Genomic DNA, 22,186 nt, shown 5'->3' on the forward strand with positions numbered 1-22,186 from the left:
GTGTATACCTTACCTTGAATTTGTACCTGTCCTTTTCAGGGCACAGACCATATAAGTCTGCCCAGCAGTATTTCCCGCCTCCCAACCACCAGTCCCGCCTCCCATCACCGGCTCTGTTACAGACCGTATAAGTCTGCCCTCCCCTATCCTCATCTCCCAACCACCACCCCCTCTTCCCCCCCAACTGCTCCGCCACCCAATTTCAGCTAAGCTTCTGAGGATCCATTCCTTCTGCACAGGATTCCTCTATGCATATCCCACGCATGTTTGAACTCCGTTACCGAGTTGCAGAAATCATTTACATCAGTTGGCACTCTTGGAGGCTAGGGATGCTATGAACTGCCCTAAACGCACTCACTGCTTCTTTCTCCCCTGGGACCCTTATATTAAAGTTCTGTCCCCTCTAGAACATAGTCTTTTGTTAAACCAATTGGGACCTTGGGTGCTGTGGGAGGGGGGTGGATGAGATTTGGATGGGGTCTGGGGGTATCTGAGATCTTCCTTTTTATGACAGTAAAGGCTTCTTGGATCTATATTTTCCACTTTGTTGGAGATGGGGGTGGTTTGTTTGTATGTTTATTTTTCCTTATTGCATGATCTGGGGTTCTGGGTTCCCTAACGAGGGAGCGGGTGGGGGGTTTTGGGTGGCAGGAGGGGTATATTTCTAAAACTTTTATGATGACAGATGGTTTCTTAGTTTGTCGGCCCTTGCAGATCACCAATGTGGCTGCGCAGGACGTCAGACTCACAGAAACAGAAGCCTGCGCAGCCTTCTACATGGAATGTTGCTAGTGGAATAGCAACATTCCATGTAGAATCTCCAATAGTAGCAACATTCCAAGTAGAATCTCCAATAGAATCTCCAATAGTAGCAACATTCCATGTAGAATCTCCAATAGTAGCATTTCTTTGATTTTTTTTTTAGGGTTTGTTTGGGGGTTTTTTAATCCACCCTGCTCTCCTGCCTGTGTAAGGGTATTTTTCTATTAAACACTACCTTACTCAAATAGGCAGGATGGTTAAGTAAACCTGAGCTTTCTATCTACTGAATGGACAAGGCACATTAATAAGTAATTGTGCTCGTCAAGCTCAGCCGACTCTATCACCATTTACAATCTCAGCTTCCACATCAAGGGAAATTTAGAAAACGAATATATTCACTAGAACACAGCTCTGCAGGTCCATTTTCTTAAAACCCTCCTGAGAACAGGGTCCTATATGCTGTCCATCTGGCAATCTGTGGCTACGTCACACTTTTCAATCTCTAACTCCAGCGTGTAAAGTTATCTACCGCGTCTCGGTACCTCATATACAGTTACTACCATTGAGAAAGTGAGATGGAACTTTAAATCCTTTCTATCAAAACATACAACTATGAAACTCATGGATCAATTTCTGACTCCCTAATGGGTGCAACAAAACTGCGCTCTGACAGGAGACAACCTGCTTTAATTTCAGAGAAATTCTTCATTTTTAAGCAAAGTTTAGCACAATGTAGGACTAACTGCAGTGTGCAAGTTGGAGGGCACTTATGAAAGTTGTGATCTAGAGCAAGTTTTCTCCAAATTTTGCATGAGTTTTTCATATAGAAAATGTGTATTTTCATTATTGGCAAATACATTAAGGAGCACAAAAGAGAAGGTGGTGACTGGACTCGAGGAACAGAAACCACCACATTAACTTCAATGTCCTTTTGTTTTTCTGAACACGGTCGAGTTGCTTTTGAGGTCATTTCTGAACTGTTTTCAATTCCTAACTATCCATCATCAATCTGTACTTTATTACCCGTGCCAGACTCATTTCCAGCTCAGCTTCAAATGTGAAAAAAAAAGATATTGTGAAAGAACACAGCTCACTCAGCCTGCTGTTCAGTCCCAACTAGGACGTCACGCTATTTAGGGTTCAGATTTCTGAGTGTTGACGGTTATAATGGTTCTCGCGCCAAACACACTTCAAACAACAGTGCCACTCGGCTTTAGTGTACAACATCCACATGTATAAAACACTTAAGCCAGTGCTATGTGCATGTGCCATTCAAATCCATACATCTCTGCTTGGACGAATAGGAACCATTTAACTCTGGCCAATCAATCATGGGAGGCAGATGCACAGATATTCATACACTGAGAGTAAAAAAGCTGGGTCAAGCCGGGTCGCCAGCCTGGAATCCTTTGGACCCAGCAGATGGTTAGTATTGGCATGTCTCTCCTCTCCCTGCCTTCCAACCCTGTATCTATTTTTTTTAAAATCACCTTGAGTGAGTTTGCCCAGTATAGAATGGTCCGTGATTTTGGAAACCTGAGCTGGGACATCTTTTCTGAGATGTATTTCACTAAAAATGTTCAAATCACTTCCAGACTATTGGAGGAAAGTGCCATTGCAGAAAGGCTAAAAAGAACAGAGTTATATAAATAAAACTTTTTTAAACACTGTAAACTCTCAGCACTTCATCAGTGAATGTGAGTGTGATAGAATTACCTCCTTATCCAAAAAGCCAGTTACTGGCGCCCTGGTCCCTTCTAATTGCACCAGAAAAATGCTTTCCTCGTTCCCAGAAACACTGATAGCAATTTATGCTAGAAATAATTTTGTGAGCTGGCCCACTGGCCAACGCTTCGCACTGTATGCTGTCACACCGAAAACCAGGGCTGAAGATGACGGAGATACTGCAAGAGCCATGGCCACAAGCACCGGGGAGGAAAATCTCAGCAAACGTGTGCACCTGCCATTGGGCTTGTACAATTTCTGATTACAGCATACTGATGGGATGCAAGAACAAGACCCTGAGCTCCAGCACCAAAACCAAACAGGACCACCCTGCCCCGCCCCCTATTTTTTGTTGGTGAAAAAATTGATATCATTCATTTTTAAAAGATCCTTCTCTAACTGATAAAAGATATACCAAACAAGCAGGTGGGGCAGAGTTACAGGAGAGTCAATATAGGGTAATACATAGGGGATGCATAACACAAAAACAAGCAGCAAGTGCAGGATGGATAGGCGAAGCTCAATGCTCAAAGTGTAATAGAGAAAGTAATACCTTTTTGCATGCATTTTGATGATGTGCTAGAATAAAACTATTTTGGAGAGCGATACAGAAATATCTTGAACATATCTTAGGGCAAAGATTACTCCCCTCTTGGAGAGGAGTGTTGTTGAACAAAAGGGATGCGTATGGGATATCACACAGAAATATGGAGCTATTTTTATGCAAGGCATATGCAGTGGGGAAAAAATGCATACTTGGACACTGGATGAAAGAAGATCCACCCTCCTTTTGGTATTGGAGAAATAGGTTGCATGAATTAATGCTTTGGGAGGCTAGAGCGGTTTACGGTAATCCAAAGAAAAGAAAGGAGTTTATCAATATATGGATTAAGTATCTGCAAAATATCTCCCACAAAGCTCGAAGTGCTGTGCTAAATAAACTTGGAATGCCCTAGCAAATGGGGCGTGTAGGAGATAAGCACTCCATGTTGTAGATGGGTACAGTCCTGTAATAGACATTGGGAAAGACTAGACACCATGAAGTAAGAAGACCACTGTGACGATGTTAAACGGGGGTGGGGAGAAAATGATGTTAGAAAATATTGATGATGCAGTTACGATGTATGTATGCAACTGTGACCTGTTCTTATGTTTACGAAGTGTTTGAATTTATTGATTATGTTCACAATGTTTATTATCATCAATAAAAACCGTTGAAACATAAAAGATCCTTCTCTTCACCAGGAATGATACAGCAGCCAATGCTCTGCAATTCAGATCAATGAAAGTACGTTTAAACACAGCAACACATATCTACACAAATTTGCTAAAAAAATGAGCCCAACTTGTTCTTAAAGTAACACTATGGAACGAAGGAACATGATAAAAATAAGACACAGCACAGTCTTGTATGTGCCAGCTATGGCTTTCAATGTCCACATATCTATATGCGTTGAAGCAAAAAAAAAAAAAAAAAGTGAACCTCTGTGGTTTATCTGCCTTGGGTCTTTGAGAACTGCAGATTGTAACCTCCTGCTACACAGCGAAGTGATATGATGCACCATGGGTTTACCAGCCTCTGCCTCGGCACTAGACCAGTGACACTGAAATGTCTCCACTTCCCTCTGTGGGGAAGAGAAACCGATATCACTGCTCTGCAGCAGACAGCGAATCCACCAAGGAGGATCAGGTACATATATGAAAGGCAGGTCAACATCTGCTTCAACTTCTACATTAAAGCTCAAGAAGGAGAGTATTTCACCTGGCTGGACATTAAACCTTCTGAACTATGAGTCTTAAGTTCTCTTTCAAAAATGAATAATACACAAGCCAAGAACTGCAACAAGTCCAGGCCACAATCAGGATGAGGTAATTGCAAGACCTTTAAGCCTGTGCTCTGCTCTTTTCCTTCTTGCCAACTTAGAAGTACAGATTTCCTCTGCCACTGATCATTGAAACTCGACTTCGCCAAGCCTGGATCTGCTGGTAGCTTCTGACTGTTCAGTAAAACCACATGTGGTGCAGTACGTAGGCAGGAAGCTGCTACAGACCTTTCATGGCTGGAGGGAAGAAAGTCAAACAAACCAAGCAGCCCTGCACACAGACTCGAGTTACATGCCCAGCATCAGCACTCTGTGTGCAGGGCACAAGGTTCGTACTGAAGCCATCTGCTTCTCTTTCTCTCTCACAGGACCTGAAACCCCAGCTGAGAAAAGCTAGTTCACACCAATTCAGTACAAACCTTTATTTTTGCTTGCTATCAGCACAGATCTGCAGAGCCTATTGGTACCTGGTGTACAGCACTTTAGATGGATTTCTCTAGGGAAAGATGTTTATATTCAGGGTCATGAGCTGGCAGTTTCCTTTCCATTTGCTTATTCACTTTATGCCTGTGCACAGTATTAATAAAAGACCCCCACTATAGGTGTTTCTGATTCAGGCAACTGGAGAATGAAATGCTATTACTGGCCAGGCATTTGTTGGTTCTGGTGCATAATGTATGACTATTGCGTACATTCTTGGGAGGATGCTGAAATCTCTGAAGGAGGGTCGGATGGTTACTCCTTCAGTGGGTACTGCACGTAGGCTCTTTTTTCCCCCATTTTTGTGGAACTATTTTCTGCTTTCTGCCAGGTACCACTGTTGGAAACAAGGTACTGGGCTAGATGGACCACTGGCTGACACTGCCCAAATTTATTAAAAAGGCACATTTTAGTACAGGGTTCTGGAAGTCTGTGGTCTCGGTCTGGTTTGTTTGTGGTTATTTGTTTTTAGTTTTTATTTATTTGTAACATTTGTATCCCGAATTTTCCCACATATTAGCAGGCTCAATATGGCTTACAAAATACCGTCATGGTGGACGTCAAGTCGGTTGATAGCAAATACAAGGGTGTATAGTGATCGAATGAGGTATATGTGGAGGGTCGGAAGGGATGAAGATTGTGTGTTGTCCAGTACGATCATTAGGCATGCTGTGTTTTGGGTGAAGAGGTTTACATAGGATCGTTGGGCTGGGCCTTTTTGAAGAGGTTGGTTTTTAGTGATTTCCTGAAGTTCAGGTGGTCATGGATTGTTTTCACAGCTTTTGCGAGGCCATTCCATAGTTGTGCGCTTATGTAGGAGAAGCCGGCTGCGTAAGTTGTTTTGTATTTCAGTCCTTTGCAATTTGGGTAGTGTAGGTTTAGGTATGATCTCGACGACCTGACTCTGTTTCTTATTGGTAGATCTATTGGTATATCTTATGCTAATGTGCTTGTTTTAGGTTCTTTTCTATTATGATATTTTCATTTAATTGTAAACCGATGTGTTCTGCGTAAGTTAAGCGGTAGAGAAAATTATTAACAAACAAACATGAATATATTTTGGAAGCATTAGCCAACAGAAGATATTCACCGATGTGCAAAAACGTCCGAAGACAAAGCTTACTGCCACAACCACTAGGGGTTAAATCAGGCCTTCCCAAACTCGTCCTGGGGAGCCCTCAGCTCGTCAGACTTCACCACACACCCCAGGAATATGTACGAGACACGTTTTCCCACACCGGAGACTGGTTTGTGAAAATTAGTTTCATGGTTATTCATTGTGGATAAGCTGAAAATCTGACTGGCTACAGGACCCCTAGGTTTGGGAAGCTCTGGGTTCAACAGAATTAGTTGGATTAAATGCTAAAAACCAGCTCTCTCGTTAAAGGATTATTTTACAAGTACGTCATCGTTTCTGACATTCTCAGCATATGCTGCTGATCAGGCCAGTTCCCAAAATTCTCTCGGACAATACTTCCAGCCTGCTGGTTACAATCAAACCCCCACAGAAAAAGCAGGGCGTCAGAAAGATTTCATCTCACCCAGCATCACAGGAAAATGTGGCCTTTCTGTTATTCTCTATTTACCTCGTTAACACAGGTCCCTCCACTCTACCCCACTGCAATCTTTAGGGCAGTGTATTTCTCCTCCATGTGAATACTGAATGAGCGTTCAGGAACACTATGTCTGAGAAATCTCGGTTCACACCTGTTCTACTTGTTAACAAAATATCAAATATTTCATGCAGCCCTTTTCAGCCCTGAGCCAAACCCCAACAGAGCAGTCACAGCAGATACCACTGCAGAAGAGTGTGGGAAAAGGGCGGATATCTGGTCTGCTGCCTCGATTAATGTCATGTCTGGAAGGCTGCCCACACTGCCATACTGATGTCACACATCTGGATAACTGCCAATGGTGATATCACTGCTGGCAGCTCACCAGTTGAGTGACATCACACATCTGGTGAAACTGTAGTGACATCACTTCCCATTAACAGCCTAAAGCAGCTATAGATCATATATAAATAGCTCCATTATTATAAAATTCTCTTTATTAAGCCAAGAGCAATCGGATACAATAACACCAAACAGTACAGGCCAAGAAAAAAATAATAGAAAAATATAAACAAAGTACCACATACCTAGACCCACCCCTTAATCCCCTGGACCTCCACACTGGAACCCCTTAGGTTGTTCCTTCAGAGCAGTCCCGAACTCCAAAAAAGCCTCCCCTCTTCCCCTCTGTGTTTACCCAGTGCCTTTTTGAAGTCCTTTACTGATCTTGTCCCTATTACTTCTAGCGGGAGGTCATTCAAAGCAACCATCACCTTTTACATGATGCTGCTTTTAAATTTTCCTCCCTTCAGCTTTATTTCATGTCCTCCGGTTCTACAATTTTCTTGTGGTTGGAAAAGGTTCATTTACTAATGGTTACCACCTGCTAATATCTGCCTGCATTAACCTTTAGGAAATGACCCTGTTAATATCTGCACTGTGTGGGTGTAAATGGTTGAAAGGAAACAATATGCACGGTTTCTGTTTTTTAAAACACTGACTGCAATGTAGGTGGGCTAAACACGCTCAGGACCACTGCAAATAGTGCGGGTTATTCACTTTTCCCAATACAGTATAGTTTAGAAGGCAAAAAGCCGAACATTAGAGCTGCTGACCACAAAACAACAATTTACCAATGAGATGCAGTTATCAATGAGCACGCAAAATTACTGACCTGTTAATAAGTGTGCACTGTCAGGAAAAACAAACCAGGACCACCGCAGCAGTAATCTGCCATCCAGTGGAAAACGGCCCTCTTCCTGTCAGTGTGTGACTGGTGACTGCCTTACTCAGTGACAGGAAGGGAGACATTTTAAAAATACATGCTGCAGAGTAAGGGGTCATCTCCACCCTCCCCCAAAAAATAAAAATTCCCAGATCTCCCACCCCAATCCCCCTTGATCCATTAAAACCAATAAGCCCTTATGTTTAGTGGCACCCCACCCCCACCCTATAACCCTGAAGTCTAGTGGCACCCACTCTCCCCTCTCTCCCACCTATAGCCCTAGTGAATCCCCTCCCTTCAACCCCCAAACCAATAGCCCTGGTGTCTAGCAGCACCCCTCACCCCTACCCCCCCCAGTACACCTTCACAAAGCAGGAGCAAAGCACACTTGTTCCTGGTTCTGCGCCACCATCTTGGAAAATGGCCTGCCTAACCCCATGTGGTGCATTTGTGAAGGGTCATTCTACCAAATACGGAATTTTTCCCTTATTTGGTAGTCTTTGGCAGACTGAGCCCCACAAAGAATGCACGGTGCGGGGTCAGGTGCCACCATTTTCTAAGATGGCGGCACAGAGGCACGAATGAGTGTGCATTGCTCCTGCTTCTTGAAGGCACACCAGGGAGTGGGGGAAATCTAGGGGGTCCAGGACTTACAGAGCTTGAGGGGTGCTGCTATTGGTTTGGGAGTCGGGGGTGACACCAGGCACCAAGGCTATTTGGGGAGAGAATTGAGAGCAATGTTGATGAGAGTGGAGTTGGGTGTCTAGGGGGTGCCATTAGATTTTCTGCCCTGATACAGAGAGTAAGCAAGACCTGATGGTATATTTGCTGCGTTTGGCTCACCTTAAAATCTTCTATATACTTCTCTATATCAGGGCAGAATACTGTAGCTAATAACCTAGTTACCATTTTTTAAAAATAATTTTCCTTTATTGGAAACCACAGAAGAACAGCATATAACATAGTCTAAACTGAGTGGTACTTTAATACAATCCCACGAAACCAGGGCTGGTGTTAAGACATGCTGGGGCCCAGGACAGAAAAGGAGGGGGCCCACAGTACCCTCTCTTCCCTGCCCCCTCCCTCGATTTCCCTATCCATCATTACTACCAAACATTAAACAACCTTAAATGACTTCTTCACACACAAAACACAGGCAGACCTTCACCAAATACAGAACACCAAAACAGAACTGGGAATGCTAAGAAGTTAAACTCGGCAACTACTGCAACACTGGAGAACACAATCAGTGGCATAACCACGAAGAAGAGAGGGGAGAGGACTTAGATCCCCCCAAATTAACATCTCCTTTGCTGTGGTTGGTGGGGCTCCCCAAGGCTCACCAGCTGATGACCACCTCCTTCCCCTCCTCAGGTCCAGCGACCAGAAGTGTCCAAGCCCTGTAGCTAAAAGTAGTATTTCAGAGCTGCTGTCCCCCCCCCCCCCAAACACCTGCTCATCTTTCACACATTCATGAAATCTGAACATGCGTGGTGATGGGGTGGGGGGGCAGTGGCAATTTGGGGATATTGCCACCAACTGCAGAGCTTGGAGATTTCTGGCTGCCAGGCTGGAGGAGGAGGTTTCAGTTGGTGGGGCCTGGGGGGGTCTCCGCCAGCTCAAGTATTTATATTTTGAATTCTGGTAGGGAAAAAAATTGGTGCCCACCTATTTTGGGCTCAAGCCCCCTCCCTCCCTCAAATCAGCCGTGCCACAGAATACAATAACCATTTGTAATGTGCCTATCCCAAAGCTAACATATTCCAGTTAATAAATTCAAAATAAAACACATTTTCTACCTTTGTTTTCTGGACATTTTGCTTTTCCATCATCTTGGTCCCAGTTTCTCTTTTCTGCTTTCTTGTCTGTCTTCTGCTAATTCTCTTTGCAGTGTCTGCTGCCCGTTTTTCTTTTCTCCTCTTTTGTTCCATTACCTCACTACACCCATCTCTAACATTAATTTTTTTCCTTTTCAGCTATTTCCTCCCTTTTTTCCTTTTCTGCCTCTTTCCACTCAAATTTCATTCTCTTTCTCACCCTTCTTTTTTTTTTATTTTTTAGCACCTATCAATTTTCCATCTCCTCTCAGTCCCTCTCTCATTTCCCATCTCACTCCTTTCCCAGCCTCCTACTTCCTTCCATCTACTCCCCATTATCACATTTCTACCTCTGTACTCACTAATCTCCTCTCACTCATCTTCTTGCCACCCCCCTTTTAACCTCTCCCACATGGTTCAACCATTTCCAGAATCTCCTCTCCTCTCTCCACTCTTATAGCCCACCCTACTACTACTACTTATCATTTCTATAACTCTACTAGACATACACAGCATTGTACACTTGAACATGAAGAGACAGTCCCTGTTCAACAGAGCTTACAATCTAATTAGGACAGACAAACAGGACAAACAAGAGATAAGGGAATATTCACACAGACATAGATGGTAACACCAATCCTAAACATGAAACATCTGAAACAACCCCAATCTCATTGCCTGATATCTCCCTTTCCCTCCAGCCCCTAGCATCTCTCTCTCCCATTTCTTCCCCCCCCCCCCCCCCATGGGTCCATCTCGCCTCCTCTCTCTCCCCACCCCATAGTTCAACATTACTCTCTCTTTTCTGTTCTTCTTCCCTCATCCCTTGATGTAGCATCTCTTTCCTCCCTCAATCCCATTGTTCAGCATCTGTCCCTCCCTTCCACCCCTAGACTCAACATTTCTCCCACTCTCTTCCCTCACTCCCATCCCCAGTTCCAGCTTCTTTCTTCCAGAATGCCCTCCCATTCAGCTTCTCTCCCTCCCTCTGCACCACCCCAGGTCCACAATCTCTCCTTTTCTCTTCCCAACTACCCTCCCATCCAGTATCTCTGTCCCCCTCCCTCCCCACCCCAGGTCCAATGTCTCTCCCTTTCTCTTGCCTCCCTCCATTCTGTCCACCATCTCTCTCCCTCTCTTCTGTCTCCAAGCCCAATATTTCTTCCCTTTCGCCTCCCCCAAACACCCTCGTTCCGCCATCTCCCACTCTCTTTGAACCCTACCTCCACACCCAGTTTAGTTCAAAAACAGCTGCTCCTGGGCAACCCCCATGGACTGCATGTCTTCCCCTTCTCTCCACCCTGGTCTGACATCTCCCTCACCTTCCTGGTCTAGCTTAAAAATGTTTCTTACCCACTCGCCCATCCACTCCTCCTGCGCTCAACCATCCCCCCACTGCCGGTTCTTACCCACTTGCCCATCCCCCTGCTGCCGGTTCTTACCTACTCGCCCTCCCCCCCGCTGCAGACTGCAATGGCAGAGAAAGAGTGCTGAGGAAGCCGAATTTCACCAAAGTCAGCATGTTTCTCAATTGCTCTCGGGCCGGAAACCTTTGCTCAGAAAAAATATATTTTTAAGCTAGAGTGGGAAGGTGAGGGAGACATCAGACAGGGGTAAAGAGAAGGGCAGGACATGCTGGCCCACGGGGGCCCCCTGGAGCTGTGGGGCCCAGACCAGCTGCCCTGTTTGCTTGCCCCTAAAGCCGGCCCTGCCCGTAACCCCATGAAACCCTCCAGTCAAAACCAATTGCTCACAATCAGCAACCTATGAAACACACCGTGTTGTTCCTTCACAGTGGTACCTGGTGAAAACATATGGGGAAAACCAAAGCAACATCCTCCCACCTCCACAATCCCAGTGTTACAGCATCACAAGTTCAGCAGAAGACTACACGATCTATGTGGAAATCTATCCCAATTTGGGGACCACACTTGTTGAAATGTCCTCGAAGACCTCAGGGACCCCAGCTTTACGTCCAATCTCTCTCATCGTATCAGCTGATACAGCTCATGTCTCCATTCTGTTATATCATTTATTTTATTATAAGAACATGCCATACTGGGTCAGACCAATGGTCCATCTAGCCTTGTATCCTGCTTCTAGAAGGTCAATCCAGGTCACAAGTACCTGACAGAAACCCAATTAGTAGCACCATTCCATAATACGAATCCCAGGGCAAGCAGTGGCTTCCCCCATCTCCATCTCAATAACAGACTATGGACTTTTCCTCCAGGAACTTGTCCAAACCTTTTTTAAACCCAGATATGGTAACCACTTTTACCACATCCTCCAGCAATGAGTTCCAAATTTTAACTATTCTTTGAGTGAAAAAATACTTTATCCTATTTATTTTAAAAGTATTTCCAAGTAACTTCATGGAGTGTCCTCTAATTTTTGTACTTTTTGAACGAGTGAAAAATCGATTCACTTTTACCCATTCTACACCTCTCAAGATTTTGTAGACCTCAATCATACCCCCCTCCCCCTCAGCTGAAGAGCTCTACCCTCTTTAGTCTTCCCTCATATGGGAGCAGTTCCATCCTCTCTATCATTTTGGTCGCTCTTCTTTGAACCTTTTCTAATTCTGCTATATCTTTTTTTGAGATACGGCGACTAGAATTAAGCTGTGTGCTGATGTCCATTGTGATGAACTCATTTCTGTATTGTTCGCCCACTAATGTGCACGCTGAGCTCTCGTTAACCATGAGCTGTGGCCCATGATAGTTTTCCACAGCAACCCCTCAGTCTGGAACAAAATGTACACAATTTCCACTTCAAATACTTCTCGACCTGGGACTGCAAGATCAATTACAAATCTCATTTCAGAAAGAAGAGTTTTTAAATATGAAAATAAAGCTCCCACAAATGTCAGGGCCACTTGGGATAGCCTGCTGGTAGTGAAATGGAGCTCAGTGTCAGGGCTGGAAGTAAAAAGGTATAACTCCAGCCAAAGGAGAGCCAAGGATTACTCTTCTGTCATGTGGGCATTGAAGGAGGCTACATCCCTCAGAGAACCCAACAAAGATTAATGAAGTAACTCTTCTACATACGACAAAGAAGAAAATGCAAGATGTCAATCCTGAGAGGTGAATCAGGTAGGAAGAAATAAATGAAAAAACTTTTCAGGAGAGGACATGCTCCACAGCCATCTGGAAATGCAAAGTTTCTGAGAGGTTATTTCCACACATCTAGGAAACATGGGCTGCATTTCTCATGAGAAGAAACAATGCATCCAGTCGCCATCAAACCAGAGATACAGCTAAATACATCTAGATCATGACTTCTCCAAATGGAATCGCTAACTCGCATTTGTGGTAACAACCTGGATGAGCAGGGGGGAAAAAAAGCACCTCATTGGCTATAATTACACTTGTATGGACCTAATGACATCAGCATCGGCTGTGACACTGTAGGGCAGCTGAGAGTAGCAGTATGAATGGAAAGGCAAGGCCTCACGGATTGCATGCTTTCTTGGCCACAATAATGGGGTCGTGGCCACAAAACGTTTGATAAGCATTGAACTAGATAAAGAAGAAACCTCGAGACTTTTCTTCCACCATGTGAGTTCCAATTACGTATCTGAAAACTCGTCAAGCATAAAAATATCTTCTAGTTTCCTCTCATTAGCATCGTGCGTAATGATTACTAAAGGCCTTTTGAGGTTTTTTTTTGCTATTAACAGTTACAATGACAGACAAATAACCAGACAAACCAATGTCTTCTCACACGCACACACTGTTGCATTTTAGGAAAAGAGAGCATTACTGGTATACTTGCTAGGAAAAACCCCAATCGTTAACACGAAACAGCGGTACAACGCTCAGGCCAGATAGAGAAAGCAGTATTGCAAATAATCCACCTTTCACTCCCTGGAAAACTACATGTGGCTCGCTGTTTTGTCACTCAATGTACTTTAACAAACACAGTGGGGTGATTTATAAAAGCCTGTTTATGCGCAAAAAAAATATTTTACAAGTTACCCCATAAAGTACTTCATAGATTAGATGCCAATGCAATTAACATTCAGGCTTACCATCAGAAAGGAAATTCCCCCATCCCTATCCTCACCTCCAGTGAAATGCGTGAAGGTGCATGAATGAAATTTTCCCACCCTCCAGTGAAATGAGAGAAAGTGCGTGTGTGTGTGTTTACCGTCAGGAAGAAGTTTGCAGGACAAAGCATCATCCAGGTCTCTGGCAGTCGCTGGGTCAATGGTAAAAATGCACTCCTTTCTGTGGAAAAAGAAGGAAAAAGAACTGCTTAAGTTTCTAATCTCTCATTAGCGCCACTAATACACACCCTGATAATTCAGAATTCTAACCTGTAAAATCTAGAGCGCCAGTGAGGAAGATACGAAGGAAGAAAGCTGCTTTTTCTTACTGAAAAAAAAAAAGACCAGCAGGAATACTGCTTGCAGAAACAGCCAGTACGATGCACGATGTGCAGGGGATACCTACGGCATTCACGCTTTATTTTTAACGTCAGCTAGAGAACACAGGCGGTGGAAGGGATCACACACTTTGCAACTGCATGGGCTGCTCATCTTAGGCCTCTATATGAACATACAGGCTTCATCCCCTGCACTCCTGCTTTCCAGCACCTGAGTGCGAAATACAAGTGTATCTGCATCACCAACTGGATTAACAAATGTTAAAGCTGTTAAAATAACGATGCAGTTCTCAAAATCACAAAGGAGCAATGTGCTTTGTCTGCTTTCATGTTACACAGAAAAAGGCCACAATACTTTTTTTTTGTTGTTGTTACATTTGTACCCTGCGCTTTCCCACTCATGGCAGGCTCAATGCGGCTTACATGGGGCAATGGAGGGTTAAGTGACTTGCCCAGAGTCACAAGGAGCTGCCTGTGCCTGAAGTGGGAATTGAACTCAGTTCCCCAGGACCAAAGTCCACCACCCGAACCACTAGGCCACTCCTCCACTGTTGCTACTATTTCAGATTCTACATGGAATGTTGCTATTCCACTAGCAACATTCCATGTAGAAGTCGGCCCTTGCAGATCACCAATGTGGCCGCGCAGGCTTCTACATGGAATGTTGCTAGTGGAATAGCAACATTCCATGTAGAATCTCCAATAGTAGCAACATTCCATGTAGAATCTCCAATAGTATCTATTTTATTTTTGTTACATCTGTACCCTGCGCTTTCCCACTCATGGCAGGCTCAATGCGGCTTACATGGGGCAATGGAGGGTTAAGTGACTTGCCCAGAGTCACAAGGAGCTGCCTGTGCCTGAAGTGGGAATCGAACTCACTTCCTCAGTTCCCCAGGATCAAAGTCCACCACCCGAACCACTAGGCCACTCCTCCACTGTTGCTACTATTTCAGATTCTACATGGAATGTTGCTATTCCACTAGCAACATTCCATGTAGAAGTCGGCCCTTGCAGGTCACCAATGTGGCCGCGCAGGCTTCTGCTTTTGTGAATCTGACATCAGACTCACAGAAACAGAAGCCTGCGCAGCCTTCTACATGGAATGTTGCTAGTGGAATAGCAACATTCCATGTAGAATCTCCAATAGTAGCAACATTCCATGTAGAATCTCCAATAGTATCTATTTTATTTTTGTTACATTTGTACCCTGCGCTTTCCCACTCATGGCAGGCTCAATGCGGCTTACATGGGGCAATGGAGGGTTAAGTGACTTGCCCAGAGTCACAAGGAGCTGCCTGTGCCTGCAGTGGGAATCGAAGTCACTTCCTCAGTTCCCCAGGATCAAAGTCCACCACCCGAACCACTAGGCCACTCCTCCACTGTTGCTACTATTTGAGATTCTACATGGAATGTTGCTATTCCACTAGCAACATTCCATGTAGAAGTCGGCCCTTGCAGATCACCAATGTGGCCGCGCAGGCTTCTGCTTCTGTGAGTCTGACATCCTGCACGTCGTCAGACTCACAGAAACAGAAGCCTGCGCAGTCATCTACATGGAATGTTGCTAGTGGAATAGCAACATTCCATGTAGAATCTCCAATAGTAGCAACATTCCATGTAGAATCTCCAATAGTATCTATTTTATTTTTGTTACATCTGTACCCTGCGCTTTCCCACTCATGGCAGGCTCAATGCGGCTTACATGGGGCAATGGAGGGTTAAGTGACTTGCCCAGAGTCACAAGGAGCTGCCTGTGCCTGAAGTGGGAATCGAACTCACTTCCTCAGTTCCCCAGGATCAAAGTCCACCACCCGAACCACTAGGCCACTCCTCCACTGTTGCTACTATTTCAGATTCTACATGGAATGTTGCTATTCCACTAGCAACATTCCATGTAGAAGTCGGCCCTTGCAGGTCACCAATGTGGCCGCGCAGGCTTCTGCTTTTGTGAATCTGACATCAGACTCACAGAAACAGAAGCCTGCGCAGCCTTCTACATGGAATGTTGCTAGTGGAATAGCAACATTCCATGTAGAATCTCCAATAGTAGCAACATTCCATGTAGAATCTCCAATAGTAGCAACATTCCATGTAGAAACCCCAATAGTAGCAACATTCCATGTAGAATCTCCAATAGTAGCAACATTCCATGTAGAATCTCCAGTAGTAGCAACATTCCATGTAGAATCTCCAATAGTATCTATTTTATTTTTGTTACATTTGTACCCTGCGCTTTCCCACTCATGGCAGGCTCAATGCGGCTTACATGGGGCAATGGAGGGTTAAGTGACTTGCCCAGAGTCACAAGGAGCTGCCTGTGCCTGAAGTGGGAATGGAACTCAGTTCCCCAGGACCAGAGTCCACCACTCTAACCACTAGGCCACTCCTCCACTACTGGTTCCAGACACAGCTTTTCTAAAAGGCTACTTATACCGCATCTCCATCCATTTCCAGGCCTGCTCCCAGCAGTAATCATTATTCTGTATCAATTAGGATTTGTTATATAAAGCTATTTAGCTATTTCTTAATTCATTAGGCTGATTCCTGAGGGAGTGACTCACTGAATCACAAAAGCACCAATCAGGTCCTGGTATGTGCGATGACCTCTTCATGAGGGCACAGCTTCCAGAGGGAAAAGGGAATGGCAAGAAAGCCATTTAATAAAATTAAGGGCGGTCGTTTTCTGCTGAGCAGCATATGGGGAAGGAAAGGGCACCGAGGTGGTCAAGGCACAGAGACGGATCTATTTTATTTATTTTTATGCATTCTTGTATAGAGACAGCATAACAACTAACTGCCTTCACGAAATCATTATCCCAAAGGAGCCAAAGTTACACCTGCTCTGAGGCAGAATTAACTTTATGCATGTTCAGGTACAAATTGGCAGGGGGGAGGGAGGCTAAGACTCAAAGAATCATCGAGAGAGTGGGGAGATAAGTAAGCTCCTAAATATTGGGGGATTGGTGAGTAGGTAAGACTCGGCAGTGGGGGGATGGGCGAGCAGGTAAGACTCGGCAGCAGGGGGATGGGCGAGCAGGCAAGATTCAGTAGCAGGGGACGAACGAGCAACTATGAACCGGCTGCAGGGAGAGAGGTGAGAGGGTATGAACCGGCAGCGGGGGAATGGGCAAGTAGGTATGAACCGGCAGCTGGAGGATGGGCAAGAACTGGCAGCGAGGGGATGGTCAAACGCAGCAGGAGGGGATGGGTGAGCAGGCAAGATTCAGTAGCAGGGGACGAACAAGCAGCTATGAACCGGCAGCGGGGGAATGGGCAAGTGGGTAAGAACTGGCAGCGAGGGGATGGGTGAACAGGTAAGAATCTGCACTGAGGGATGGGCAAGCAGGTAAGAATTTGCAGTGGGAGGGTGGGCAAGCAGGTATGACACACATACTTGATAGAACACACCTCTAAGTGTGTAAAATGAGATGAAATGTTGAGGACACTAAACAGTGTAACTGCCTGCACGGATTTTCTGCTCGCAGGCTGTACAATTTCTGAAAGGAAAAAAACGTGTATATTTTCCCTTTGAAAAGTAGTGCAATTTACGTACCTCCCTCTGTACAAATCAGGAGCCCATTATAAAAATTACCCTCTAAGAATTGTAGACGTACTTTCCTGCTATCTCACCTTTGCTGGTCTGAGGCCTGCTAAGCCTGAACCATCTTTTACCAACTGGATTCTACAGCCTGTGGCCTGAAAACATCAGAAACCATTAGAAACCAGTTTTCTGCAAAGGAAAATTACTGCTTGGCATACCCATGATGACTTCATCCAAGGACACGTTGTTACTGCTAACTAGCGTCCAGTTACCTCCTGGGAAGCACAGAGGAGCTTACTTCACGGAGACAATGGCTCCAGAAGCATATGCGAATCAAGAGGGAGTTTGCTACCATTCGACTTGTGACTGATAAAAAGTATCTTTGCTGCTATCACAAGACCTTGCATTGTCCACCATGAATTCTGCTGGACAAAAGTACACTTTTGTGATTAGCTATCACCTGAGCAAAAGGGATGTCAAATTTGGACTGAAGAAGAGAGAAGGGCAGAAGTAGAACAACAGAATTCGGATATACATATAAAGTATCACATACCATGTAAAATGAGTTTATCTTGTTGGGCAGACTGGATGGACAGTTCAGGTCTTTATCTGTCATCATTTACTATGTTACATATGTAGAACACTTGCTGGTGACTAGATCGCTCTCAGACTAACTAGAGAGACTGATTTTCCTACACACAACAGTGAACTGAATTCATTGTTAAACTGTACAGCGCTGCGTAACCCTAGTAGCGCTCTAGAAATGTTAAGTAGTAGTAGTGATAAAAGCCGACAAGGTCAGTTCTGCCACAGCACTGAGGCCATACCCAAAAGGCTGTGTAATCAGTATACAGAGTAAAAAGACTTTGGATTTTATTTCTGGACTGAGAGACTCGCAGAGAATTCTGCTAGAGTCGCAACAGAGGAATTCGATTCTTCACCCCACTGCATTATGGACTTCAGGGTAAGAGAAGCAGGATTTATTAACTATACTTCAGTGTATAGTTAGTCTAAGGTTTTTGTCTGTGAAGGACTAGTTTCTCACGATTTGTGGTCAGTAGGATAACTTGCTGTCAAGAGTATGTAATCTACGATAGATAGATAGATAGATAGATAGATAGATAGATAGATAGATAGATAGATAGATAGATAGATAGATAGATAGATAGATAGATAGATAGATAGATAGATAGATAGATAGATAGATAGATGTATTATTGGTATAATTTATCATAATCTCCTTAGGATATTACTGGTGTGATCATATATCTTTATTTATATAGATCTATCGGTGTAATAATCTATATTTTTGTAGTGCACAGATATATATTTGTAACTTACTTTGCATCTTCAATATTGTTATTTTTATAACTATCAAAAATAATATATTTCATCTTGGCATGGTTTTTGCATTGGTAGTCAGTCTGGCAGAAACCGAAGAGCCAAATAAGAGGTACAACTCATTCCCTAGAAACCTGTCCAGAATAACTTATTTAGTAATTTTCTGCCAGCCCACGTCTCTTAGCCTACAGAATCCCCAAACATGTGCTTCTTTTATGACAGCTATTCATAATTTCAATCAGTGTAGCTACATCGGTATTAAGCGACTTAGCATATTTGTACAAAGGACTGAGTTGGAAGATTTTTGGATTTTACCCCCTTCTTCTATCATATGTTTTACAACAGCAACATAGGTCCCTATGTGCTTTCTAAAGCAGGCTTACAGCCCAGCCCTCTAGTGACACCTGAAACAGGCCGTGTTTCGGTCTCAAGGCCTGCATCAGGAGTCCAAAACATCCGAGACGTTGTTCAATATTTGATGTTCTTGAAGAAAACTCAACTGCTAATTTCACATATCAGTGTCAAAGGAACACACAATGAGTCTGAACATTGGCAGCACCTAGCTGGGCCGGTGCCAAATTCAACTCTACATGACTATAAGGGAAAAGGAAATGAGACTTGATATACCGCCTTTTCTGTGGTTCACATAGGAAATACAGATACTTATTTGTACCAGGGGCAATGGAGGGTTAAGTAACTTGCCCGGAGTCACAAGGAGCTGCAGCGGGAATTGAACCCAATTCCCCAGGATCAAGGTCCGCTGCTCTAACCGCCAAGCTATTCCTCCAATCTTCAGACTCATCGTTTTATGTTCCTTTGACACTGTTACGTGAAATTAGCAGTTATATAGAGTTTGCTTCAAGAACATCAAATATTGAACTTAACGTCTCAGATGTTTTGGACTCCTGATGCAGGCCTTTAGACCGAAACACGGCCCATTTCAGGTCCTCGGTTAATGGAATAAAGAACTTTTTTTAATACAATTGCAAACTGCCTTGTGTGTGTTTGTTTTCTCTCCACTGTCTGACTTACACCTAGGGGTATATCATATAAAAGGATGCACTTTCTTTCTGTACACCTCACTCTCATGCATCAACACCCCACGCAACTTTAAAAGATTGTGTGTGTGTGTTGTGTGCGTGTGTGTACAGTTCAAAAGAGGCACTCTCAGGGAGACAGGAGGAATGGCAAGGTCCAGGGAGGAAAACAGCACATATTCTAGTTTAACCCTTCTTCGGCCACCCACACAAATAGAAAAATACAAACTAGGTAGGTAGGCAGGCATGGGCTATGAGTAACCTTAGAAGAGAGGGGGAGGAGTCCGTTTTAAAAGAGACTTCATGCCACCTTTCACTAATTCCTTCAGTTATTTTTCCGCAGGGTGATGCCTCCAAATGTGTTAGTTCTGTAGTGGTCTGAATCCAGCTACAGAGAATGGAAACTTATCACAAACACTGAGCCAAGGTGAACAACATTACACTTCTAGATGACAAATATAAGATCATGCAGATAGAATTAAGCCACCGAATGGAGAATTCCTTTCAGAGCGCATGAGGAAGGAACAAACAGAATCACAGGCAGACCATTGTCATTGATTGTTCTGGGATCTAAGAAATATTATTTAAAGATGGTGGAATTGAGTGTGAGATGTACATGGGGATAATTAATGTGGTGAAGAAACAGATACAGAAGTTCACAGTTTATAGTTTATTTATATTCTGCATAAAAACTTGGATTGGTGGATTACAAAAAATGCATAATCATAAAACAGCTCAACAATAAACAAAAATAAAGCAAATCCTGTTATCTCCTTTATATAGTAGTGAATGTCTCTAGCCAACTATAAAAATTCAATACATCAATTTACAAATGCCTCCATAAATAGATTGACTTATATTCCTTGTTACCCTAATCTGCTCTGGCAACGAGTTCCAGAGTCTAGGTCCTGCTATTGAAAATGATTTTTCCCTTGTCTCTTCAAAATGGATCTTTTGTAAAGCTGGAATAGAAAGCAAACCAGTTCCCGCTGATTTTAACGACCTAAGCACAGTTCTCAAATAATAACCAGCATCAGACTGTAGTGCTTTGTGAATCAGAAGCAAAATTTTAAACTGGATTCTCTTTTCCACTAATGACACTTCTTCAACAGTGGGGAGATTTGATGAAAGCATGACAAACCAGAAATGAGGCGTGCTGAAGTTCTGAACAACCTGCAAAGCCCTAACGTTGCCAAGCCCAGATACAGGGCATTGCAGTAATCCAGACCACTCACTACCAAACTTTGAATAAACAGCTTAAAATCTTCAACAGGAATAATGTCTTAGCATCTCTAATTTGAAAAACTAACTCTGAATTACCTTTCTAACAAGAGGTTTAAAATAACCCCCCAAATTACGCACCTCGTGTCAGGTAAATTTCATTCTCACAAAGTTTAATCTTCTCTTGAATCTGATGTTCACCCTACCTACCCAAAATCATAATCTCCATTTTCTCTACATTTAGGGCCAACTTGTTATCCTTCAACTATTTCACTATGACCACAAAGATAGATCGTAAACACACAATAGCATCCTCAACTGACGTATCAAAAGGGAAGAAAAACTAGATGTCATCTGCATAAACCCTACAGTGAATATTAAGGGAGCTCATCAGGCAACATAATGGTATTAAATAGATATTAAACAACACCAGAGAAAGGGATAAACCCTGCGGGACACCAGTCTTTAAATCCTTTTTCTGTGAAAACGGATCACCCCTCCGTACTTCTAACTTTCAATTAGCCAAAAAAAAGAGACAAACCATGACAACACATGGCTTGCGACTCCACAAGCTCTCATTCTATTAATCAAATAGCATGGTTCACTGTGTCAAACGTAGCAGATAAATCCAAGATTACCAAGAAATAACAAGAGGCATGATCCAGATCTTGTCTCAAGACATCCAAAGTAGAGACCAACAAAGACTCTGTACTATGAGCCCTCTGAAAACCATAGTGTACCTGAATGTAACTCACCTTGAGCTACTACTGAAAAGGTGTGAGCAAAATCTAAATAAATACATTTTTAAAATACTGGAAAGGGTCTAGAATACATGTGTTGATTCCAAATATTCTTCTAGTTGTTTTAAAACTATTTTCTCCAAAATTCTAGTCATCATAGTTAATGAAGAGACAGGTCGAAAATTATTCAAAACAGACGGATCCAGAGTTATCTTCAATAAAGATCGGACCGTAGCAATCTTCAAAACATCTGGAACCTCACCTATAGTTAATGAAATATTTCAAACTGAAGAAATAATGCTTCCCAATCCAACAGTATCCTTAATCGCTACCGTTGAACAAATGTCACCTGAGGAATTGGTTGGCCTAAGTGTTTCAAGGTAATGAGAATCATCTCTCTCCCACATAATCAAGTATAATTATCCCGAAAACATGAAGACTGAGAACCCCTGCCCTACACAAAAGTGAAGATTCTTTTGTTTTCTTAGAATGATCTCATTAAAAAATCACTTTGCAGGTGGTATTAGAA

At 43.4% G+C, this 22,186-nt stretch overlaps 1 protein-coding gene across 1 annotated transcript in view; it reads right to left on the reverse strand.

Moving 5' to 3' along the window:
- Window positions 1-22,186, reverse strand: part of DIS3L2 (DIS3 like 3'-5' exoribonuclease 2) — a 226,787-nt gene that overhangs the window by 108,356 nt on the left and 96,245 nt on the right. The window contains 1 exon segment of the mRNA XM_030216582.1: window positions 13,538-13,617. Within this exon segment, the coding sequence (XP_030072442.1) occupies window positions 13,538-13,617 (80 nt within the window).

This window comes from Microcaecilia unicolor, chromosome 10, assembly GCF_901765095.1.
Source record: "Microcaecilia unicolor chromosome 10, aMicUni1.1, whole genome shotgun sequence".
NCBI lineage: Eukaryota > Metazoa > Chordata > Amphibia > Gymnophiona > Siphonopidae > Microcaecilia > Microcaecilia unicolor.